The 15,558-nt window shown below is 37.6% G+C and overlaps 1 protein-coding gene across 2 annotated transcripts in view; it reads right to left on the bottom strand.

Moving 5' to 3' along the window:
• The window catches only part of elovl6 (ELOVL fatty acid elongase 6), a 67,218-nt gene extending 51,974 nt beyond the window's left edge, over positions 1–15,244 (bottom strand). Inside the window, exon 1 of one of the 2 annotated variants that reach the window (XM_015345289.2) lies at positions 14,828–15,244. In XM_015345289.2, coding sequence (XP_015200775.1) covers positions 14,828–14,916 — 89 coding nt within the window. In that variant the 5' untranslated portion in view covers positions 14,917–15,244. The remainder of the gene's footprint in view (positions 1–14,827) is intronic. The other variant, XM_006629830.3, reaches the window with a different exon arrangement.
• Positions 15,245–15,558: the final 314 nt, after the last annotated feature.

Below are 15,558 nucleotides of genomic sequence, written 5' to 3'. Positions count from 1 at the left end.
TTTCAATGTAAAGAGTTAGTGAAAGCTTTTATGGGTTGGCAAATTTAATTTACTTTTTCATAGAATCTGAGTGAACCTTTTAAATGATGGTAATTTATGGAAAAATGACTTCAGTTATTAATTAGGCATTATGTTCTAGACGAAGCCTAGAATTCTACAATTACTTCTTCCCAGACCCTTCAAATTTTGAAAGTTTTAATTGATTTTATTAACTTCACACAAAGGAAGCTCTTCATAATTTCTATATTTGACAGGAAAGAAATAACAAGAATGAAGGACCATACAGTACATATATGTCTATTACCTGAAACAAATACTATCAGTAGGAAACATAAAAAAAGAAGTTTACATTCATCATAAGAACAAGTGCACAGAAAATCTTATGAGGAAGAATGTGTCTTCTGTTACATGAAGAATTATTGCACAACTGCCACTAAGAAATTATATATTTAAGTTTGAATCATAACAATACCTTGATTCCCATAATAATGGCAAAGTTTTATTCCAAATTTCAAAAAGCAATATTTTTCTCTTGCAGAATATGGGCCACTTTGACAGACTTAATTTAGGCAGTCAGGTCCCTGACTGAGTGGGCCTATTGGTGTGCAGTAAGCTGTACAGCTAACAATACTTTTTCGCTTTAATATGAATATCTGACAAGAAACAAACAAAAAAAAAGAAAATGGTACATTTGTTATTTTCACTGTGATACTTTATCACTGCAAGCTAATAATTGGCATGGCATACCAAGTATGACAAATATTACTTTAACTTCAAACCATTTTAAGTACTGAATCTACCATTTAAGTGGTTTTGTAACAAAGTACTTGTATAAATCCCATTGAGAAACAAAGATAAGGTTTCATCTATTTTTGGGGGCTACACAGACATGTGCTTTTGACCTTGAGGGACCTTATTTCTGTCTAGTTGACATTGTGAGACATATCAAAATGTACTAGATTCTAACCATGTTTTCAAAACACACAAAAAAATGAATTTAATTTGCATCTGATAAGTATACTTATCCATCCTCTATGTCTCCATATTAAAATAAACTATGGACCAAAAAGGAAGAAGCAAACAGACTACATATCTTTCCTTAGGGCTTTCCAAATCATTTCCTCATGATTTGGATTTTGGCTAAATTGAGTTCTCAGTTAATTAAACAAATTGTTAACTTAATGATTGTACTCCATTTTAATTGTTTTAGGCTCTTTATCATTTTTGTATCTGTGAAATTGTATTGATATCCTCTGGAAGAGCTAAAAAATAAAAAGAGCCTAATTAGACTAATAATTGCATTACGTAATTAAGGGCTCAGCAGAAACAAGAAACGTCAGATACCACAGACTCCAGGAGTCGGATGAAGAAACACTATCTCACACCTTTCCACCTCCTAGTGAACACTCCTTTCAGAAGATCACATAACACTTGGTCATCTAACCATGCTGAATACATGCTTGTTGAAATTAAATATGAAAATAAAAGCAGTGCTGAACAAAGTTGTTGTCCACCCACCTCGCCGTGTTTACAGGAACCTCTATTGCATTTCTTTCTGTTTAAAATACAGACATCTCCTAAAGGTTTTGTGTAAAAGCAGGCATCTTGTACATTTATCATAGCTGCTATAAATTACACCACAGTTGGTTCTTGATGACCTGCAATGTGTCAGGTATTTGTGAGCTGGCAGTAATCACCAAAGCTCTGACAATAAATCACTGGCTCATTCAATGTTTTCATCCATGCATTAAGTAATTTTCAATAACCACTGGACACCAGCCTATTGCTGGGGCAAAGAGTCACACACACATATAGAGAAAAAAGATTTAGAGATCTCAATTAACCTAAACAGAATGTCTTTGGAATATGAGGAGAAACAAGAGCACCTATCGAAAATTCACACAGACAGTAAAACCATGCAAACTGATACCAGGACCAAACCGCTGTGAAGAACTTTATTTAACTCTATTTAAAATTTGAAAAATGCACAGCAAAACACACAGGTGTTCAATTAAAATAAACTGTTTCACATAAATCTAATAAAATCTCTCTCATTTTATCATTTCTCTGGGTAAAAACCTACATACTTTCCAAATGGAGACAAAAAACCCTGCATTATTCCTCTATAAATATATACACATTTACAATATTTTAAATTTTCCTGTACTTAAGCCCTGCTGGCACACCCTTCTGGAGAAGATGATTTGATGGAGTATTGAAAAAGGATCTTGAGTTTTGTTACAATTTTTTTTTTTATCTTGGAAAAAACTGTGACTTCACAGGAGTAAAAAACATAACCCTTTTATAACAAAGTGAGGATTAGATTTATGTTTGTGAAATGGTAGCTAGTACTCAAACATTTTCAGATATTAAATTAAATATGTTTGCATTGTATTGAAGAATAAAAAGGGAAAACTATTTTTAGCAGTCGGTATCAATTCAAACTTTTTTCCTGTGCATTACAACACCTGCCCCCCCATCATTTTAATATCATGTGGTGATATTTCTGCTTAAACCACAGTAGTAATATAGTAATATTAATGGCCTTCCACATGTTCTGGCTGTGCTAAGAAACAAGTGGTAAATTATTTGGAAAATTACAATTTGTTTCTTTCTTTACTTGGTAAAATAAAGGAATAAAAATTGCATGCAATGTCTCTTACTATAAAAGATGCAAATCACTGCAGATTTTACTACAAAAACTACAACTCACAAATGGCCTCAGCTAACAAAATCACACAGCTATCAGTGTTTGTTTTATTGACTATGGCAAAAAGAGTGCAGTGATGAGAGAGGAAATATATTACACGATGGGAGTCCAGCTGCTGACTAATACTGAAAAACAAAGCTTCGTTTTCTGCACTGCTAGAATGGTACAAGTGAATGTCACACTTAGGAAGAAAGCCATCCATTTCCCAGGAAGACCAATGCAAAACTGACAGGTTCAGGCCAAGCAATGGATTAGGAAAACCATGACAAAAAGCTCCCAAACACTTCACCATACATATTGTTCAGAACCCTGTGGAAGATGTTTTCAACTTTTTTTTTCCACCATTCACTCTTAAATCTGTGAGATTATGTAGTAAATCAAAAATTAACAACATCACTGACAGAAAAAAATATAAAATATGTAGACTTACTCAATATTTGCTCCCAAAAATTTCCTAATACCAATAATTTTTATGAAGTACCACATAAGCCTTTCAAGAAACTCACTTCTTTTACTGCATGTCTAGGACATGAATAACAATAAGTTTGGGTTCATATCCAAAGAAAAAATATTTGTGCATGATGGTGGTATGGAATGCCTATGGAGTGTCAAAAGCAATTGCAAATGCTGACCAGATCCCTGTACAGGCCCATAATGCACCTGTGGTAGACTCACCAGGCAGTGAAAACTACAGTCCTTCTCACCCCATGCAGTTTTCTGGAAATAATTCTGGAAAACAAACTGGCCATGGAAGGAGTGAAGATTGTTGGTGTTGGGTAACAAGTGCAGTATGGAAGCAGTGATTATCCCAGTGCAGTATAAAAATAAGGACGTAAACTTGTAAGATGGGAATGATGATTGGGTTAATAGGTTTTTATGTAGCCATTGCTGTGAGCTAGTGTTCTCAGCAAATGTTGAAATTAAAACTTTTATTTATCCAAAATGTAAAGTCATTTTCAATATTGCTTTATGCTCCTTTCACTATGCAAGTCATTCATGTTTCACACATACCAAAGGTGGTTAAACCTGAGTTCTAAGTACAGTAAATTAATTTGAAGATTATATTAAAATAATCCAACCCATAGATTCATTTAAATCTCAATATACATCTTTCTGTTTTTTTAGTTCGGAAAATTCTGCATATGTGATGAATCTTATGGAGTTATGGATTTTTTTTTATAAAGTACAGTATGTATTTTACATGATTTTGAAATATGCTAAAATCAATGCTGCTGCTGTTGACAATGTGAAAGCAAAATTATGTATTGGAGCACTTAACCTACAGACCACAGTAGGCTACTATTTTTTGTTTTCAAAACTACTGCATTCTTGAAGAGAATCCGTACCTGATATTCCTGCACTGTTAATGTACATACTTCTAATTTGTCTAAACTAAGGATATCCGTACCTGATATTCCTGCACTGTTAATGTACAATCAAACATACATCGGCTGTCTTTTTTCAAATTTTCAAATTGTGACAGCACTTGACCACTCAAATAATTCTAACCAAAGAAGAATACATTGCAACCTAACTGTAACTATTTTTTTTTATTTTAGAGATACAATACTATCAATTTATCCTACTGACTAAATACAAGTTACCATACATGTACTAATTAGTAAACTGGCTGTAAGCTTTGTGTGCACAATTCAGTGCAATTATAGCATATACTTAACTCCCTCTTTTGTGACACAGAAATGTAATTCATTGTGGAAAAATACTGGATTCACAAAGCTTGCTTGGAAGGTCTACGCAGTTTCTTACTGGGAACATAATACATGTATATGGCCTATTCACTGTATGTTGAAAACAGCACAGTGAAATTTTCGTCGATCCCATCTTTAAAGTTACTTCTGCTTAGTAAGTATTCAACTTCTGAACATGTGAGTAAAAAAATAACAACAGCTTCCCTCTTTATACAGTAACTCATGCAAATATGAGAAGACTTGTGTCATTATGTGCTGTAATCCACAAGACCAAAATGAGGGGCAGGAAGATTTCTATCTACAACCAATATAATGAGCAAGACAATAGCAGCCATTGCAACTGAATGACAACTGGAGCAGTGCCCCCCTGGCCACTGTGTACATCAATAGCTTCCCCTCTTAACGTAAATAAGAAAAGCTTATACAGTAGAAAAAAGTGGAATTGAAAATGTAATATGATACATAATAGTGATATCATGGACCAGTTAAAAGTAGCCTTCACAGAAAACGTAGTTCCATGCATTTAGTCTTAGGTTATTTTTTTCACAATCCTCTCATTATAGTGAAGAAAAAAATGCTCACTTTATACAGTACAGTAGTAGCAACTGAAGCGCAGATAAAAAAAGTGTCACAATACCAGACTGGGCACTGCTTTGAAACTCCTTGAATAATGCAACCAACTGGTTAATCGCCAACGATTATTACAACATGCTATAATTACCTGTGAATCATCCAATATGTTAGAAATGTGGTGTTTAGCTTCTGCATACTGTTGAGGGTTAATCTTCTGTAGGATAAGATCAAAAATAAGACTTCACAGTGCTCATTCCTGTGCTCTTTGGTTTATATTTACAAATTTGTAAACTGATTCTACAGCCTGAGCTTAATGCATGTTTCTCTCTAAATTGTATATATAGTACTACTTTGATTACTAGAAAAAGATTAAGTTAATGAAGAAATGCAGTTTATTTGCTTCCAAAGGCTTCAAGGCTTTACATACTACCATTGCATATATTTTTTTAAGATCAGTTACACTCACAATAGGAAAAACAATTTAATTTCCCCCAACTCTTTCATTTTATTATTTATCCTTACTAAATTAAAATTACAAAGTGATGTGATGTGAACATGAACCATCTAAGTACAGTAAATGTCAAAAATAATTCACAGTTATGTGGCACAGCTATCAAATATATTTCATTGATGAGAAATGTGGGTCCCTGTTCTGTTGTAACCTTGGTTCCTGTCATTCATATGATATAGGTCAGGTATTCTACAACATGACAATGTCACAGTCAGTTGAGGTTCAATCTGAAGAAAGCGTACTTATTGTATGCCTAATAAAAATGATGATAGCAGCAATCACTCATTACAAACAGTAGTGATCCCTGATCCCTCGACCATATTATGAATGCTGCAAACGAATGAGCTCTGATACACATATTCAGAGTGATTCATTATATGCAAGTGCCCACATCTACAGAATTGATTTAAGCCATATGAAAAGCATATGCAAAAACAAGCACTTGATTGCTAGCTATAAGACATATTCAGGTCAGAAAATTTATGATAAGCAATACTTGATTAAATGCAATATGTTATTTCCACTTTATTTTTAGATCATATTACACCATTCATCCATGCACATTTTTTACTTAAAATACTGTATATAAAAGAGGATTGCACAGTGGTACAGTAATTAGCATTGCTTTATTGCAGTGCTGGAGTTTAAGATGAGACCTGGGGTGCATGGAGTTTGTATGTTCATGTACGTTTTAGTCAGGTGGTCAGTCCAAAGGCACACTAGGAGCTTAATTGCCTCTGGGAAAATTGGCCCTTGTGTAAGTGTGTCTGTCTGTGAGTGCCCTGTGATGGACTGGAGTCCTGTCCAGAGTGTATTCCACCTTTTAACTGTTATTTGCCAGAATAGGCTTTTGCTCCCCTGCGACCCTGTAGTGGGAGAAGCTTTTAGAAAATGAATGGATGGATAAACACAAGTGATTCATATTTTTATCTTGCTTTTTTGTAATTAAACCAATGTGTAAAGATCAGCATTACTTATATATATTATATATATATATTATATCCACACGAACGTTATTTAATTTCAAGGCTGGATCTTTTACCTTGACTGAACTACAGTATGATATTAGATTTAGTTGTGAGTCAGAGACTATTTTTAAAGACTTCACGCCAACATGCATGCTCAGAAAAGACAGAAAAATCAAAACTGTTAATAAATATAATTTTCATAAATACTCATTTCTGTAGCAGTAATTACATTTATCAGTAATGTTTTAGCATTAGCACAGGGAATTAGTAAACGCTACGGTAGATTGATTGCATTAGTGGAAATAATTCCAAAAAAGGATTAAATAGTAAAACAGATTTGGGTATGAGTTTTTAAAGACCCTTCTATCATTATCTTGAACAGATGTGCCATTGAAACAGGAAACAAAACAGATGTACTCTACTAATCTTCCAAACAATGTTTGAATAGAGGGTGAAAAGTTCAAAATCTGAAAAAGTTCAAATCCCGCAGTCTCCTTGCTGAACAGGTCTATGAAAATCCATCCACAGAAGAGGTCATATAAAGTATGGGTAGTCAGAGGACATCATACCTGGTGACAATTGGGGACCCTGTTTCAATATTTCTAGTTCAGACTTTTGCTCCCTGCATATAATACTGAGCCCTTGTGTAAATTAAATATCATCTTCCAAATGTTTTACCAGTCTCTAAATCTTTTGATTTTCACGTCTGTTACAATAGTTTGCTAATCCTCCTATCATGCTATAATTTAAAAACGTTGTCTAGTTTACTACTGTAACTATACCATAATATCTAGCATTAATTGAAAGACAAGTGGCTCCAATACAGATTCCTGAAGTACTCCACTAATTACAATACATCACCCCAATCACAGTGTTCACCATTACCCGTACTCTATTTTCTATGCATTAAACAGTTCTTAATCCAAACACACACATTCCCCTTAATACCTACTGCCTATAATTTGAGAATTAATTGTTACAACCTCCGTCCTGTGGAGTTACACTGCCTGTAGCTGCCCCTGGAAACTACTGTATGAGTATTCTCACAAGGGCTCCAGGTTTTCTGTGGCTCTCTACCAAGGCCAGTTCTCCTTTTGGCAATTCACCTCCATCATTAATCAGGCCCAATTATTAAATCAGCCCTCCCCCTATATAATCCAGAATCTTACTACAGGACAGTCTTCCCATCTGAAACCCCAGACCTCACTTCTGCTGTCTCACTCTCACTATAAACCCGACTTCATTCCTGAGCATCACTCGTGCGGGATCCCAGGGCTCATCTCGAACAGACTCCACTCCACTAAAGCAGTCTTCAATCCATGCAGTCTAACCAGCCTGTTAACCCCAGGCTTCTCACCAGCTGCCTCATACTTGCAGTCTTCTCAGCTGTTTTGGATTTGTTGCCTGCTCCCTTTCCCCAAGCTCCGTTGACCTCCACTGTCACCGCCCCCTGTCTGTCGACCCGGCCTTCCCTGATGTGCTTCTCCAGACACTTCCAGATTATACCGTCATGCATAGGGTCTTTTACAACACATTTCACGTGAGTCGGAACCAGTCCCGTGACATACCTAGTGATACTACTGTAGGTATCACTAGTACGGCCAGAGCGGTGGCACTGTGGTTAAGGATCTCCGTCTGTAGCTGGAAGGTTGCCAGTTCTTATCCTGTGGCTGGCAGAGGAATCCTACTCCGTTGGGATGAGCAAGGCCCTTAACCACAGCTGCTCTAGGGGCACTGTATAAATGGCTGACCCTGTGTTCTGACCCCAAGCTTCTCTCCCTGTCTGTGTGTCTCATGGAGAACAAGTTGGGGTATGTGAAAAGACAAATTCCTAATACAAGAAATGGCCAATAAAGTGATTTTATATATATATATTATATCTTATATTCCAGAGCAGCTTCAATTGTCTTGACTGCCTCCAAACAGCTTCTGAATCAGGCTTCACTCCATGCAGTCCATTCACTCCTACAACTCCGGACCTCTCTCTGGCTGTCTGATCCTCACTGCTACCTGGCTTTTTCCTGAGCAGCATCATTTTTCCGGATTCCCAGGGCTCACTTAGGACTGCCCTCGCTCCACTGCTGAATCAGCCTTCTATTTGTGAAGTCTTACTCTATCGGGAATCCAGTGCTCCACTAGGTCTACCTTCATTCAGCTGTTGAGTCACTCTTTTCCCCAAATAGTCCCGACCTGCTAGAAAATTCATCTCACCAGAAGTGCCAGCACTCAACGTGGACTGCCCCTGAACAGCTGATGAGTCATCCGTCACCTCAGACGGGCTCTTTTCCAGAGCAGCGTCACTCGTCTGGGACCCCAGAGCTTATCTTGGACTGCCTCTGCTCCAGCTGCTGACTCCACCTAACATCTGGACTGCTTCTCGGGCTGCCTTGGCCAAACACCTGCTTTCCTTTTCACCACTGCATCCTCTCTTCTCAGCAGAGCCCTTCCTTTTCCCGGGCTCCCTCTGGGAACCCCGCTTCAGACCTCTTCTCAACAGATGACAGCCCCAGCTCTGTCTTTTTGATGTGCCTCCAAAGCCCGGACAGCAGGTGCTGGATGAGACCCTCCACAGAGCACGCCGTTCCTTACAGTTTGGCACTGGGGCGCCTTCCTGTAGACTTCCTCAGCACAAGTGTGCTGACCAGCCTTCTCGCAGGACCTCTCCACCTTGCACTGCACCCTGGAGCTATGCATCTGAGTGGCTCTCCCCTTTTCCCATCCCTATGCCCAGAAGTCCCACATTGGACCCAACCGCCTATGGGCTTATCATTCATTTTGATGTTGAGCACCCAGCACCCTTAACTACCAATTCCCTCATCTCTTTCCCTCTGCTGTTCCTGAGTACTCGATCCCCTGGCAGTTGGGTCTCTTTGGGTATTTCCTTAACTCCCCGGTCCCTTGCACTTGGACTCTGACCAAGCACTCCTGTTACTGTGCTGAGCACATAACTGCAGCATGACATCAATTTTATTTCATGAGACATTATTTTATTTCCAGGTGGGAAAACTGCGGCCAGCCAGACTGCGCTTCTAATGTTGTGACCGTGGAGTGAATAATCAGGAAACTTATAAAATGTCATATTATTAATATCACACTGTTCATGAACATATGTCTTACACATAACCTGTTCAATCATTTGTAATAATTTCTAAATTATCAGTGAACATGTGTAAAATTTGGAGAAAAATTATGATTAAACATACTTTGTTTTTTATGGAAAAGATCATCATACTGTATCTTATTTTATTTAGAAAACCACACACCAATGAATTTGAATTGTACATTCACTGCAATGCTTTTAGCACTGCCTTCATTATTCTTACGGTTGACTTGTCAAATACATCCAAATACAAATCTTCAAATAACACACAAAGAAGAAGCCTTTCCATGCAAACTGTTTACCTAAGGGGTGTGGACTGACACAAAATATCAGATAGTACAGCAGAGAGGATTCTAATAACTATCAATTACAATATATAATCCAATTTATAGACAACCTGGCATCAACAAACCACCATTATAAAATCTGTAATTTTCCAATTGAATATGTATCTCAAATATTGTCAACTAACAAAAACTACAAATAATCCACATAGATTATCGAAGTTTTATAACCCAAAGGTCCTGAAATGTTCCTAATTTATGTGTTTTTGGTGTTAATACTGGAGGACTTAACACAGAAATAATTATTTGCTCAATTTGTTTGCATGATGTTGAAATGTTGACATATTGTAACACCCTTTTGAACTTTCTGATTTGTGTGAGAATGGCAAATATTTGAGGTTGGGTTGTACTGTGCCGGCTCTATTGTTCTATGCCACTTGTGATGTTTTAATAATGGAATTAGTCCAATGTAATGGTAAAATGTAAACATGCTATGTAACAAAAAACACAATGATAATCAAAATAAAGAAAAACAGTATGTGGTCAATCACTCTCAGAAAGTGCAGGGGCACATCCTTGTTTGAAAACATAGGGACACTCTTGATCACATACTGTAGGAGAAATGAGAAAAATAATTGAATGAAACAAATAGTGCTAAAGGGCTGAGTATTTCCTGCAGGCGAATATGACTAACACTTATTATAACATTTTGTGTAACGTTTGGATACATTCAGAAACATTTGAAGAGCTTGTCCTTAGATCTTAATATGAGGTACACAAACATGGAGATCATCAATTTGTGTCAAATCTGTGTCACGGGCTTCAACCAAGGCTCATCTGAGGCAGCACTCAACTGGCCAATTGCCAGGAGCATTTTGCAAAGCTGTCTATGAGATTTTTGGTTTGCCCTTAAACAGGGATCCTTGAAGCTAACACACTTTCTTAACGAGGCCTTTGTGAGGCAGTGGTGAATAACGATTTTGTTTTCCGCTTGGAAGAGCTTGCACCCTGCCACCTTTACCAGCCACTGTAATTAGTATTTCATCCCATCCCCCCAGTTGTATGATAACAAATGAACAAAATATTCCCATCTCGTCCATTTTCTCTTGATGCAATGACAAAATACATTATTTTCAAGCCTATAATGATTACAAATACTTTCCACAGTCACCATAAGAACATGCAAATTGTTACTATTAGCTGTAGTGAACAAAAATACTACCTGTCACGGTGGTCATCCCTCCTCTAGAGGTCGCTCCTACCTATTTTGTATTATGTTTAGTAAGTACCTACACCTGCGTCTTGTTCCCCTATTTGTTATTTAAGGCTGACGTCTCCGCAGTTCCGGGCTCAGCTTTGGAAGACGGACGTCTGAAGGCCTGCCTATCCACTGGGCTAAGGAGCAGCCCGAGGGCATAGGCCTTATCCCCAGACGTCCCTGACCTCTGGAGCGCACAGTCTCTTTATGTTTTTATCTTTTGTGTTCCAGATCCCAGTTCCACATTCTGGTTTTTAACTGTCTTTGTCTAGGATGGAATTCCCAGCATTGGACATTGAACTGAGACTGAACTACCCCATTGGACCTGCCTTGGATTTGTTGCCTGCTCCCTTTCCCTGTGCACCGGACCACCACTGTCACCGCCCCCTGTCTGTCGACCCAGCCTTCCCTGATGTGCTTCTCCAGACACTTCTGGATTATACCGTCATGCATAGGGTCTTTTACAACACACTTCACGGGAGTCAGAACCAGTCCCGTGACATACCTAGTGATACTAGGTATCACTAAAACGGGCAGAGTGGTGGCACTGTGGATAAGGATCTGTGTCTGTAGCTGGAAGGTTGCCAGTTAGTATCCTGCGGCTAGCAGAGGAATCCTACTCCATTGGGATGAGCAAGGCCCTTCACCCTAGGGGTGCTGTATAAATGATTGACCCCAAGCTAACCTCTCCCAGTCTGTGTGTCTCATGGAGAGCAAGTTGGGGTATGAGAAAAGAAATTTCTAATACAAGAAATTGTATGTGGCTAATAAAGTGATCTTACTGATTTTGTTATTTTGTAGGTAAAAACATGCTCTACCTTTTATTTCATGAACAATCATCCTACAGAATAAATCAGATTTCTAGTGAATTACCTAATTCAAGAAACAAGGTGTAAATAGTGAGGCATACTTCTACAACTTTATAAGTCTAAGTAGCTATGGAAATAATTTTGGGACTCTTGTCTTAAATGAATTACTTCATTAGAAATCCTAACTACCACTTATTGGGATATATATGTAATACATTCATACTGTATATAAAGTTAAAAAGAGAAAACACTTTGAAACAAATACATCCGCCCATTATCAGAAACTCATAACCTGCCCCACAATTATAGGACACTATGCAGGACTACACCCCGGATGACAGGCTCATCTCCAAAAAATAGTTCAGTAATATTTATTATACCTGGTAAATTAGTGAATAACACTGTTTGACATGGTAGGTGCAGATATTTATGTCTGTGACATTACATCAATATGCATTTACTGATATATTGCTTCATTCACAAATGAATTCCCTATGATATCAAAATGATCAGTCTCCGACATATCAATATGACACAGCACACGAAATATCATCCATTTACATGAATACGTGCACTAGATTTAACTGCATTTGTATCTGTTCGAAATTGTGTTTTGAGTTTACGTAGCGTAGATTCTGAAGCTTCCCATTTTACTAGAGTGGTTTGTACAAAGTGTATTTAATATCTTTAATCCAATGGGAGTCGTTCAATTCTTAGATCCCCAAAAACGTCAGACTGCGGATCAGATGTAAATTTGTTTTAGCATTAAACAAAAGTAGAACTTCACATATGAAGATGGTACTTTACATATAAATGTGGAGGCATACTACTGTACATAGTATGAGCGATTGTGAAAATCCCACCTCTGACATTGCATGAGCTTAAAACCCACGACGTTATTCATATTTAGTCAACATATGAACATTTCAACGCACAATAAGTTAATTCAGGAAATTACATGCCAACTTTAATAATTACTCCCACCCTGCAGATCGCATGCTGAATTCATTACACTGACAGCAGAAAACACTTGAGTCAGAAAGGCTCTGTGATGCAAGAGTAGCTTAGAGCACTCCGCATCGAACAGCTGCCATCTGATTGGCCATTATGCTGTCAGCCGACATCACAAGATGGGTACGATTGGCTACTACATTCCAGTTCTGAGGAGGTTTGGTCCTGTTTCATGCGCCTCACATCAACCGGTTACATGGTAGGAAAATAATGATGTGTAGATGGTTTTTGTGTGCTGCATGGTGATCAGAAATTAATAGAAACTAAAACTAAACTTAAAAAAGACTCAAACTGATATTCCGTTTTTTCCATCATACTGTAGCGCCCTCGAGTTCACGTGGGTATGCGCCCTAGACTACATATTCTAGAAACAGCAATAAACTGTATGAATTTTGTGTAATCACTCATTTAGTTTATAACAAATAAAAAATTAATCTACTTTAAATTGTTGTACTCACAATAAAGGTACCCTTTTCACTAAAAGTAAAAGTTTTCAATTTTTCCTTTTAAGATTACGACACTGTTGTGCAATTAAGAAATGTATTTCTGTGATATAAAACAAGCTTGAAAATATATTTACATTTCTTTATTACCTAAAGGCATAATTACATTTTCTTCTTACTTCATTAAAAACGCATTTTGCTGTAAATGTTTGGTGCTATTACGTTATCTTCGAATGGACTTTTTCAAACTTATTTATAACTGCCTATTAAACGTGGTCATGTACAGCTCCAAACGTTTTTTTTTTCCCACACAGCCATGTGCCCATAAAGTGTTCTTTTTATTCGCTTTACTTAGAGATTAACTGATTTGAAAACCCCATCTGAAGGAAACTTTCACTAACTTTCAGTCTCTTCATACATCTAAATACAACATCTAAAATAATCAGACTTAAGGTAATACAGCAACAAAATAACGAGCGTCCAGCTAGACAAGCACCAAGGTAACAGGAAATAGCAACGCTCGATACACATACAGTATACAATAGAAGAATAGAACGAATGAGAATGTGTTTCATTGGCGCACAAGCTAATGTCTACATCACTTGATACGGGATTATTACTTATACATTAACAGATTCCCAGTTTTCGTAATCGATTGACAGATATATTCACGAAATTCACCTGTCGTACGATTGTATGACTTGGTATGGATGCAGTAGCCGGTACTTTCTAATCAAACCGCGTGGCATTGCACTGCCATAGTATATCCTGTAAAATTGAAAAGGGGGTTATGTTATTATTAAATTAGCTAAAAGGAAAGCAAATGAATCGGCTCAGGTGAAAAGCATGCAGTCTATATCCAATTTATTTCGACAACGAGCTACCGTACATCAAATGTGCCCCCATTACAGTACACGTGTTTATTTTACCAGGGATCTCCATTTCCTTTATATTATTCTTCCATTTCTGTAGATTTTGTGATTATTAAATATTCCCTCATTACAACACCTTTCAACTATCCGGCCTACCAAATCTATTCTTGCTTATTTCAGGATCATTTATCACACAGACCGGGCAGTGCACCTAAGAGGATGAAATTCTTCCATGTCATTGAAGGAGACAGATATTAGTACAGCATCACCTTGAATACCTGGAATCTCATTACAACGCCAATGCTTAAAATACACATCTCCCCCTGATTCAAGCACTGAAATTCGCATCATCCTGCTGGTAGTATAACTTAAAATAAAGCAATTAATCGTGCAAGGATTTACACACATATAGACACTTTATGGTAACAATAATTGTGTGTGCGCACATAAAGGCCCTTTCTCAGAAACCGTACTCTGTGTTATTCCACCAGTCTTTCCTTTCTAATAAGGAACACACCCCTTTCGATTCAACACCCCAAAACACTTCTGCGCTAATCATCATTTAATCACGTAGCCTACCAGTTTTCCTGCATCCATTGGATGGCTTCGTTTTCGTTGAACTGTCTTTCAAATTCATATTCTTGCAAAGCCAGGACTGACATGTTCATGCAACGTCTTCCAGCAGACAGATTTAAAGCGCACGTAATAGAATATGTTTTTGTTGTATTTTTATTTAACCCTTGTTCACTTATCTGTCTGCCTCAGCTATACCCTTGATCTCGCATTGCTCTTGCTGCTGCCAGCAACTCTTCCTACTCCTCTCGAATGTCAGACTGTGTGCTATCCACCTCCAGGGAGCATCCGCCCTCTCTGGCAAGAAGGGGGATTCTAGGTCCTAAAGCCTTTCAACGCCGTTTCGGCTTCTTGAAGCTGCGCATCCAGTTCTTTCTCAAGCGTTTGAAAAACAGAAACTCATAAAGTTCATGTATTCGTATAGGAATTTACTAAAACAATAACGGGGCAGCACACTTTAAAAACAGATGGAAAATTGCTGTAAACTAATAATGTAATAAAATTTGATTTTGAAAAGGCAGTAGACGATGTTTTGTTTTTATTTAATTACAAAAATTTATCACTAAAATGCTTCCCCCTTCTAGCTATCACAACTGCTCCTCTTTCGGGTATTCTACCACATTAACTCCTTGTACTTATGTAATTTGGTGGCTTTGTGGCTAAGGGTCTGCATCTGTGGTTGGAAGGTTGCTGGTTTGTAATCCGTGGCTGGCAGAGGAATCCTCCTCTGTTGGGCC

This window comes from Lepisosteus oculatus, chromosome 1 (assembly GCF_040954835.1).
Source record: "Lepisosteus oculatus isolate fLepOcu1 chromosome 1, fLepOcu1.hap2, whole genome shotgun sequence".
Classification (NCBI taxonomy): Eukaryota; Metazoa; Chordata; class Actinopteri; order Semionotiformes; family Lepisosteidae; genus Lepisosteus; species Lepisosteus oculatus.
This window is presented reverse-complemented; position numbering and strand designations above follow the sequence as displayed.